Source organism: Drosophila melanogaster, chromosome X, assembly GCF_000001215.4.
Source record: "Drosophila melanogaster chromosome X".
Taxonomy (NCBI): Eukaryota; Metazoa; Arthropoda; class Insecta; order Diptera; family Drosophilidae; genus Drosophila; species Drosophila melanogaster.
Window position 1 is genome coordinate 3852103 of NC_004354.4, and position 10852 is coordinate 3862954.

Here is a 10852-nt window from a genome sequence, read left to right on the forward strand (position 1 = left end):
TGAACTCATATTGTAACTCTTCTGAATCCCAAAACAGAACACCTGCGGCGCCAAGATTGGAATTTGTCGTGCGCTGCTTAACCGACCAGAAGTGGTGTCCATTGGCATCGTTTGGGACTCTGAGCGACCGGCGGCGGATCAGGTTCATGCCGTCCTAAAGGCAGTGGGCACCAGCCTGCGTCTGGGTGACGTTTTTCACCAGGTCAGCGAGCCACGATGGGCCCAGCAGACCCAGCACGAGCTGGTTGGCATCGTTTCCTACTACGGCAAACACTACACCACCTTCTTCTTCCACACGAAGCTCAAGGTGTGGGTCTACTTCGATGATGCGAACGTTAAGGAGGTGGGGCCCAGTTGGGAGGGCGTGGTGGACAAATGCAGCCGGGGAAGATATCAGCCACTCCTGCTGCTGTACGCCGTTCCCCAGCAGCCTACGGTGGGCAACGGCGTAGGTATCGGTCACGTGGATGTGGCCATGCCGGCGAGTGCTCCATCGATAGCTGGCTCAGTGGTTCGCAGGGCAGTTACGCCCAGTCCGGAGAAGCCCAGCTTGGGCAACACAAGGAGGGCCATCACCCCCACTCCGCTGAGGACACCACCCAACGACTATCAGAACCTGAGTGTGATTCAAAAGAATATCTTTCCGAGCAATCTGGCAATGGGTACGGATGAAACGGATGCCTACATTAGCCGCAAGACGGTTGAACATGTGCTGAGTGCCCAGTACCAGAATTTGAGCGTAATCCAGGACAAGATTGGAGGCGGCAATGGAGTCGGTGTCGGCCAACAGAGTGTGGATAAGGATGGAGGCTTTCTGAGCCGAAAGCCCATTGAGGCAGTGCTGAGTGCCCAACTGGCGCGGAGGCAGCACCTCCAGCTTCAACGCAGCCACAGTGCGGAGTCAAGCTCCGGCCACGCCTCCTCCAACGGCAGTTCTCCGCCCAGCGATGGACTGACCATGCCGGAGCACCTGAATCAGCCACGTCGTCGCGACTCGGGCAATTGGTCAGGCGATCGAAACAGCGCTAGTTCGGCCAGTTCCACGACGCTGGATAATCCCTACCTGTACATGGTGGCCAAGCGGGGTGTGGCAGCAGTGCCACAGAGCCCCACGCGACATGGTTTGCCATATGACCCGGGCTACGATTCGTTTTCGCTAAGCTCCACGGACTCATATCCGCCGAAGCATGCGCTAAATCCACAGCTGGCTAAAATCCCGGAAGCAGCCATGGGCGTCGTTCCAAACGGAGGAGCAATGCCCCATGGACATGGCAACGGACAGCTGGCCTTGTCTGGGGACTGCGAGAAGCTGTGCCACGAGGCGGACCAGTTGCTGGAAAAGTCCCGACTGGTGGAGGAGTCACATGATCTGGAAACAGCCCTGGTGCTCTGCAATGCGGCTGCTGGGCGGGCACGAGCCGCTATGGATGCCCCGTATAGCAATCCGCACACGATGACCTTTGCCCGGATGAAGCACAATACTTGCGTGATGCGGGCCCGTAGTCTGCACCGGCGGATTCTGGTGGAGAAGGGAGCTGAAACAGAGGCTATGCCCGAACTGAAGCACATGCGCGAAGGAAGCACGAGTAGTGTGAAGCATGTGCGCCAGAATAGCAAGGATCGCACGTTAGAGAAGGAGCAGCAGCAGCTGCAGTTCCAGCAAATACAGCAGATCCAGCAGATTCATCAGATCCAGCAGCAGATCCCAGCCAGCATCGAAATATATGCCACGCTCCCGAAGCGCAAGAGTCCTCTGAAGGCCTTGGCCTCTGCGTCTGCGTGCGATGACAACGCAATCGAGTACGAGCAGGAGAAGCAACTGGCCACCAGTCCGGGAAAACCGGAGCGCGAGAGTCGCTCGCTGTTCGGGCGCAAGGACAAAGAGAAGGAGAAGCGGAGTCGCAGCGAGGATCGCAACAAGCTAACCCGTGAGTTCTCGCTCACCGAAACGCTTCTAGTGAATGCCAAGGATACGCTGAAGAAGCATAAGGAGGACAAGGACGAGAAGAAGGAGAAGGACAAGAGCGGCAAAAAGCAGCACAAAATCAGACGCAAGCTGTTAATGGGCGGGCTCATTCGTCGCAAGAATCGCTCCATGCCGGATCTCACAGAGGCGGTGGATGACTCGACGGCCAATGCCGGCATAACGCACCATCCACATTATCCTGCACAGGGCGTAACTACGGCGGGCACTCTCTTGGGTACCTCCGTAGACGACAGTGCCGTTGGATTGGGCAAACACGGCCACGGCATGAGCGGCTACATCTCTGAGGGACACTTCGACTACTCGGGTTCCGGGTCGGCCTCAAATTCGGGAGCCGGCAGCAATCCAAATCCGAATCTGGAGAGGAGCAAGCTGATGCGCAAGAGCTTCCACGGCAGCGGCAGGCAGTTGACAATGGTACCGAAAGTGGCTCCACCGCCGCCCATGCGAACCAGCTCCACTTTGACCCCACAGCAGCAACAACAACAACAACAGCAATTTCACCATGAGGCCAACTTGTCCAACCTCTCGGCCATGAGTTCAAACACCTCGATTAGCGAGGATTCCTGCCAGACGATCATCACCACTTGCGCACAGGTGCACTCGGAGCAGAGTCCACTAAAGGATCTGCAAATGCTGGTCGCTCAGGACGAGCTGCCACTGCCGCCGCCAATGGAACTTCCTCCGTACCCAAGTCCACCGCACTCCTCCTGCCATTCGCGGCAGGCTAGCGAAGATTTCCCGCCGCCACCACCGCCGGAACTGGATCTGGAGCCACTCAACCAGCAACTGAGCCAGCTGCAGGCACTGGAGGCGGCCAGTAAGCAGCAGCGCCAGCAACTCGAGTCCCTCGAGGGCACCACCAGCATTTTGGCCCAGCTGCAGCAGCGCCAGCACCTGCTCAAGCTGAGAAAGGAGCAGGCCAATCACCCGGGAGCAGCCACCACGGATGCCACCTGGCTGAAGGAGCTGCAGGCGAAACAGGCAAACGATTTGAGAGCCATGCAACGTAAGCTGGAGGCCTCGTCGCCATCAAGTGTCAGGGACTTGACTCATCGTTTCGAGCAAACCTCCATTCGATCCTACGCCTCGCAGGAGCTATTGTCCCAGCCGGGACAGAGTCAGCAGCTGGGGCAGCTGCGCACCCAGATGAATGGGCTGCCAAACGGCAATGCAAAAATGGATGTAGATGAGGTGGACGCTATGCCAGCGGTGAGAAACTCTCTGCCCGCCGCACTCAGCGCCCACCAATTGCTGCCCAAGCCTAAGTACGAAATGACCCAATCGCAGATTGCAGAGGAGATTCGCGAAGTGGAGTTGCTGAACACGATGGTACAGCAGACACTGAATCAGAACGGAGCTGCCGCACTACCTAAGCGGGTAAAGAAAAAGAGCGTCTCCTTTTGCGACCAGGTGATCCTGGTTGCCACAGCCGGAAACGAGGAGGACGATGACTTTATACCCAATCCCATACTGGAGCGGGTCCTGCGGACTGCCCAGCATCCCAACGAAAAAGTCACTGCTCAAATGATCCAGCAGCAGCAGCAGAACATGATGCGATTGCAAACAGAAGCGCAGCCGCGGCAACAGCAGGTGCAGCAGCTGCAACAACCATCACCCATGTTGGGCAGACCAGCAGGAGCCACAGCAGATATGCAGCGATACGTCCAGAGGATGCAGCAACAACAGCAGCAGCAGCAACAACAGCAGCAGCAACAACAGCAGCAGCAGCAACAACAGCAGCAACAACAGCAGCAGCAACAGCAGCAGCAGCAGCAACACCAGGAGTTGTACCGCCAGCAGCAGCTACATCGCACTAGTATGAGCGGCATAGCCAGCCAGCAACACTTGCAGCAATTGGATGCACAGTACACCACCATGCCGCGTCCCTTGCATCATTCACAGCTTGGTAGCTACTCTGTGACCTTGCAGAAACACCAGCAACTTCAGCAGCAACAGCAACAGCAGCAACAGCAGCAGGCCCCGCAGCAGCTCAGCTTGGGCTACTTTAGCAATGGCAGTGTTGCGACTTCAGAGCAAGTCCCGCTGCCTTCGCCCTACCAGCGGGTGCCCCTGCCACATGGATACCAGCCTGCAGCAGCAGGACCCTACTACCCGCTACCCAATGCCCAGCAACATCTGCAGCAGCAACAGCTGATGGCTAAGCCCGTGCAGAAAAAGGTGAGCTTTGAGCCAGGAACTAAAGGCGAAGCCGATTGCTTGCCCCCACCACCGCCGCCGCCGCAAAAGAACGGCTTGCCCGAGACGGGATCTGCAGGATCAGGACACCCTGGAGCAGCACCCGGGGCAAGTGGAGCGGGCGGCACCACATCGGCCGGCATCACCGCCATTCCCACCCGCGTCTACAACAATGCCATTGTAAAGGCTTCGGCCAAAGCCGTTGAGTGCAATTTGTGCCGCAAGCGGCATGTGATCGCACCGGCGGTATATTGCACCAACTGCGAGTACTACCTGCAGATGCTGAACCAGCGCAGATGATGATGATTCGACACTCGACCATCGACCATCTCTAGTGCAACTTTCTAGCCGTACATGGAACCCGTTAATCTCAAGCATTAAAATGCTGCCACGTCGCCAATAAGGAGCCGCCAAGGATGTACATAGCATGCTTACAAATACATAGATAGGTGTAAGGATATAAAGTGGTGCCAGCTAACAGGCGAATTGCATGGACCCGGACTCAAGGATCAGGCGGAATGCGGAAACGGAGGGGAAACACAGTCCTTCTATGGTTCTACATGAGAAGTTCCCGCTGTGACACATAACCCACCCACTAACCCACCCATCACCACCCACATCAATGCCAATGTTCCCAAGCACACGCACACAAGCATATTGTACACGCCCATTCATACCTACACATATACTTGCCCAGGAATCGTGCTAAAGCTTAGCGATGCAGCGGCACCACCGAATGGGATTGCAGTGAAGTCCAGCCGCTGCAACGCTTACGAACTGCACAGTGCCACCCGTCGCCCCATTGGACATCGATCGCTTGACTAACTCCACATTTTTTAAACACCCAAAGCCTGACCAGTCGTCCGCCTCCATAAACCACATTAGTGCTTTTTGTTTCGACATCGAATTTTATTTACATTTTTTTACCTAAGCTAACTAAATACGATTTATTTCTCTGTGTGAGACGCCAGCAGTTTGAAACTTGGTCGTTGAGCTTCCTTGTGCGTGCTGTTGTCCAACGACACTCGCACTTCCATTTTTTTTACATATTTTTTTTTTGTATAATTTTTAATTTTACTCTAAATCAGTTAAGGCATTTATTTTTGTATTGTCGTACTTAATTATGTTAAGAATATTTTTTGTGTCTTGCATTTAAACGAATACGTGTATTTTTAGTGTTAATATAGCTCTTACATATAACATAAATTTTTTACGATTTTATTTTGCTATAACATTATTAAAAGATACTTTGCAGCATATGAACAACGAAATAAGAGATGTCGAGCATCCACAAGAATGGGAAGAAAGTAATATTTCTAAATAAATGCATAGAAACAAAATCATAGAGTCTTTTTACTTCTGTGGCGAAAGGTTATGGAGATGACCCCGTTTGTAAATATCAACTTTTTGGCAATTCATATTTTGTTTATTTTTGGTTAAAAAGAATCAGTATTTTCTCAATAGCATAAAAAATATTTGTCCAAAAGTGAAATGCCATACCTCGTTGAATTCGTAACAAAATTTCCTATCGACCTGTATTCAGAAATGGAAAGTCAAATTTTTTGCCATTTTTCGCAAATTTTAATGATGGTACCCCTTATCAAAAATGCGAAAATTTGTTAAAATTTTTTTTTTTGATAATAATAAAAATAGTGATAGGGATAGTTAGCTATGTTTATTGGCAGTATAAAACAGTCTTCATTTAAGCGGTAATATATTTTTTTACCAAGTTATGGAAAAAACCCCGTTTGTAAATATCAACTTTTTGGCAATTCATATTTTGTTTATTTTTGGTTAAAAAGAATCAGTATTTTCTCAATAGCATAAAAAATATTTGTCCAAAAGTGAAATGCCATACCTCGTTGAATTCGTAACAAAATTTCCTATCGACCTGTATTCAGAAATGGAAAGTCAAATTTTTTGCAATTTTTCGCAAATTTTAATGAAAAATTTTATCAAAAATGCGAAAATTTGTTAAAATTTTTATTTTTGATATTTATAAAAATAGTGATAGGGATAGTTAGGTATGTTTATTGGCAGTATAAAACAGTCTTCATTTAAGCGGTAATATCTTTTTTGGCCACCTTATAGAGATAACCCCGTTTGTAAATATCAAATTTTTGGCAATTCTTATTTTGTTTATTTTTGGTTAAAAAGAATCAGTATTTTCTCAATAGCATAAAAAATAGTTGACCAAAAGGGAAATGCCATACCTCGTTGAATTCGTAACAAAATTTCCTATCGAACTGTATATAATAATGGCATCAGTGTTTTATGAGCGGAGAATGAGGTCCCTCGGTTGTCTTCTGTCAAGCCTCTTTGGTGGGCGAGTATTGCTCAGGTCGTTTGCCAGCCGATTCCTGCTGGTCAATTTCGTGCGTTTTTTTAAAGAGAATTATGGATTTCCATGTTTGTTGCTGCAACTATTTAAAATTAGCCGAAAGCACATTTTCCCAACCATAATAAAGACCATTTTTAACATCATTCAAGTTTCGTTTAATTTAGCAGTTCAAAAATTTTCTAGCTTCACGTTGAATCCCATGCCGATTCCCAAAGAAATCCACATAACATTCGCTTTATTGTGCTCCGCAGTATAAACATATTTTGTTTCTTTGTGAATCGGCTCAGGCGTATAACGATTTCAATTTTCTTTTTATAGTTTGGGCACTTGGTGAAGATTCGTATAACGTTTCCACACATTTTTACTTGCTTTGGCTGTGTTCATTTCAACATCTTTTTAAGAACTGCGTAGAACGTTGATCAGCAAGTTTTTATTTGTTAGTAAATGTGTTTTTCTTTTCTTTTTTTTTCATTCCTTTTTTTTAGTTATACTTCTTGAACCGTAATGAATGCATAGGCTTTCAATACCGTTCCATTTATTCGTTTTACGCAGTTCAAAATATTGTTTAAATGTGATTCCCATTTCGGAAAACGATTTAAAATTACGCCTTTTAATGCGTTTTCCGAAACACGAACCTTATATAAGAATAGTATGGTTGGTTATTCGGGTGGGACAAAAAAGGATCTGTCAAAACATGGAAAATTATTAGAAAGTCAAGGAAGGGGACTGGGTAAAATACAACGGAAGTTAATTAGATAAAACACAACATAAAATAAAAGGAACAATTAAGAACAATTGACGAGGTGCTGAACACTGAAGGGGTTAGTTCACAGAACACGATCTACTTCTGGTCGGATCTGAAAGATAGCAAACTGGTTAGTATAATCTTCTCTTGTATTAGGCGGAGCTTCTTGGCTATGGCCTGATGTGGGGTTGGACCGGATTTCATAGGCTTTGTTACACCTGCTTGCATATCACATTCAGGAGAAAGCACAAGTCTGTAATGGGTTTCCTCTTCTGCAGGACATTTGCACAGAAAAGGTTCAATTGAACAGAAAAAAATTCTTGGCACAATGTTTCAAGCTCAAGCAGGGACCAACGAAGAAAAGATGACTTTTGAATGAAAACTGAGGTTCAAGAATTAGCCAGTCAATGTTTAAGAAAATTAATGAAAAGACTGCGGGAAATCGACTCGAATATAGGGAATTAAAAACAAAAATCAATTTAAAACTTTGGCTCCGCGAGGCTCCAAGTTTCGTCTCTGTTCAAAACTCATCTGAAAGAACACACAGCATAGAAATATGTTAATAATCAAGGCCAATAGAATAATAGCTTTTGCTTGAATCCCGGGTGGATACGCATTGTAGGTGCCCGGTGTAAGGATATTTTTATTTCTTTTAAAATTTTTTATTTTTTATTTTAACAAGCTTTGCCATAAGTTTAAGCGAATATTTTCAGCCATTCGCAAATCAACTGCTGGTCAAACGATTGAACAGCACTTAATTCGCTTTTTGATATTATTTTTCATCTTTCGTTTAGAAAACGCATGTTTTAAACATCCGTTTGCAAACATTTATTCACTTTTATACGTTTTCTTCTACGCATAACTTTAGGCCAGCTTGTATAACAGTTTCACAGTGGCCTCTTTTAGAACTTTTTATTTTTATAGGTTTTTTTTACAGGCTTTGTCTGGCCTATTTCCTTTAGTTGGGCCCCTACTCAACGTTTTCCAAGAATCGAAGACAAAAACTCACCTCCTGGCAGTTAATTTAAGGGCTTTTTCAGTTAATAAACTGATTAATTTCTGTAAGCAATATTTTGGTTAGTTGAAAAACTAAGGCACAAAATCAAAGCAAAATCAAAATGTCCCTTTTCGAGCGATTTCTGAGTACTTGTTCAAATGGTAAAGCAGAAGAAAAAATAGGCTAGACTGATTCATGAATGAATATTTTGTGTGAGGCTTTTGTGATGAATAGTTCGTTTAGTAGCCTAGCTTGAGATTTTGAACAGTGCTAACGTGGATAAAACTTAATAGATTCGATGGCCTTCAGTTGGTGGATAACCATTTCAGTTTAGATTTCTTTGCTCATTTCAAAAATCTATGCAGTGGCAGTTTCTTCTGGGTGTAGCTTCTTGGCTTTTAGATCTTACTTAAGCGGCGGCATGGCTCCTAAATCTTCTGGCTTCTAATTCCCTCAAAACAAATACTTCAGTCACTACTATCACAAAAATTGATGAGTTCCTAGGGCAGTGATAACTAACAATTTCAAATGAAAAAGAATCTCTACATTACTGCTTTGCACGGACCAGAAATGGACTTTGATGAAATGTGAAAAGTGGTGAACGTTACGATGACACTTATTGTGACTTTAATAGAGCGCATAGCTCTTGCTTTTGTCAACTTCTGTTTGAGTTATAGCTGCTTTTGCAGTCGTTTACTGCATTATGGCGATTCTACGCTCCTGGCCGAGCATTTCTTACAGATTTGGCCGGTCTTTCCAGAGCGGAGCGGTATTCGTGAGTGCGGTCTGAACTTTTTCCTTTCCGAGGGATGCCCATGCCGTTATACGCAACTTTCGATGCGTCGTTTATTGCTTATAGGGGTTATATGGCTTTACCGCTCTCTTTCGGGACTTGCAGTCCGCCCTATGGCCGTCTCACTCACCCGCTTGCGATGCAAACGCCTGGCCAGCCCGATAGAGAGTGATGGAGAGAGGGAGCCGTCTCTCCTTGTCTACAGTATCATTGTCTCGCTCGCATCCGCGTACCGCCACATGCATCCGATAGAGGTATGCGTACGCGTCTTCTCGAAACGCAAGTGGCGACAAGCGGACGCTTTGGGTTCATTTGTCTCTTTCGTTCCGGCCAGAATTTTCCATCTCAAGCGTTTTCGTTACATTACTTTTCGGACAGGAAAACCCTGTCCGGCTTTATGGGCCATAGGGTCTTTGTAGGTCTGCAAGGTTCAGTTTATATGGGGCTCATCCACTCCGCTGGCAGTGTCACAAGTTGCACCACTCGCACCACTTTCGCTACTTCGGATAGCCGCGTCTTCGATGCCTCGAAGACGCCACCCTTAAGAATTGCAGCTCAGGCGAAGAATCTCTTACTTTTTGAGTGTTTCTTGTGTTCATTAAGGTTTAATGAATCTATGGAGCGAGTAATGCGCTTGAAGCTGTGTTTATCTGGTCACATGTATTGAATTGAAGTCGAATTTTTAAGGTTGGGGTTGCCAAGAAGTTATCACTGCCCGATGGAGCACATCTCGTTGCTGTTGCGTTAGGTCACCCTATCAGTAGCAGTACACACTCTAGCTAATTTCACCTTTAAAAAAAAATGCACTTTAAAAAAAATATAACAAAAATTCCACACTCCTCCGGGAAGAGTTTCTTACGAGAAGTTTCCACTTAGCCATGCCGCCAAAGACTGATGATCGATTTAGCAGCGGTGGCAAGAATGTAGCCTCGGTTTTCGGGGACTTCGCCTACCTGAGTCCAGTCCAACCCCTATAAGCCATTTGGGTTAGGTTCCCAGGGTTTTTCTATTGTCCGGACTCGTCAAGGCCACGAAGTGCAGCTGCCACAGGCACGTTTTCTGGTTTTTGCCTGGATGCCTGCATTCTAAATGGCTTCTTTGGGATTGCTGCACGATGATGGCAATGCCGTTTGATGAATTTTCTTTCGACGCTACATCTTGCCAGAGATTTCGATTTTTTGGTGATTTTTTTTTTCAATTTAAATTTAATTTTAAAAGGGCAGGCCCTGGTAACTAACACTTTTCTTCGGTGACTACGCATTAAATGCTTGTCGGCGAAAAAACGAGGGCCATTAGGGCTGCCACTTGTCGAAAAAGCCGAAGGGGACAGCTCGTATATGAAACTACGCCCATGTCTTCTAATATCTGCACGCTTTTCGGGTGTGGTGCCCTGGTCTCTGATTAAATTTACTTACAACTGCTGTTAATTTGCCTTACCAACTGGCCTAAACGTATCAAACAATTTACTATTACCGATCGATCACTGGATATTTCACTTAATTTCCATTTTCCACTCCGAACGTAATTGTTCTACAAGATACAGTTCACAGCGAACAGAAATCCCACAGTAACTTTTTCCAACGAGCCGGTAACGCCGCACAACTGCATTTCTGTTATACATGCATTGCACATAACAGCTAACATTAACAGCAATGTTTGGGACACAGTTCAGTTTCAAACCCTAACTGAAGTTTTAAATTGTTGATAGCCAGTTAGCTAATATTATTGTATTGTAAACATATTTTAAAAAGTAAACCGCAGTGCCAATTATAATAATTAATAAGTATATAAAT

At 46.2% G+C, this 10852-nt stretch overlaps 1 protein-coding gene and 1 long non-coding RNA gene across 8 annotated transcripts in view, besides 1 other annotated feature; one reads left to right on the forward strand and one right to left on the reverse strand.

Annotated features, from left to right (window-relative positions):
- ec (echinus) overlaps positions 1-5519 on the forward strand; it is a 45924-nt gene extending 40405 nt beyond the window's left edge. For all 3 annotated transcript variants that reach the window (NM_130722.4, NM_166992.3, NM_001103407.3), the window contains one exon: positions 38-5519. In NM_130722.4, the coding sequence (NP_570078.2) occupies positions 38-4483 (4446 nt within the window). In that variant the 3' untranslated portion in view covers positions 4484-5519. The remainder of the gene's footprint in view (positions 1-37) is intronic.
- Positions 5128-10595, reverse strand: lncRNA:roX1 (long non-coding RNA on the X 1). Of its 5 annotated transcripts, NR_002097.1 has the most exons (2): positions 9919-10323; positions 6794-9848 (listed from the first exon to the last, which is right to left on the reverse strand). It is a non-coding gene; the product is annotated as a long non-coding RNA on the X 1 (long non-coding RNA). The 5 variants fall into 5 exon arrangements; NR_123784.1 differs by having other exon boundaries at positions 5128-9959; NR_073631.1 differs by having other exon boundaries at positions 6175-10595.
- Positions 6460-6546: a mobile genetic element.
- Positions 10596-10852: the final 257 nt, after the last annotated feature.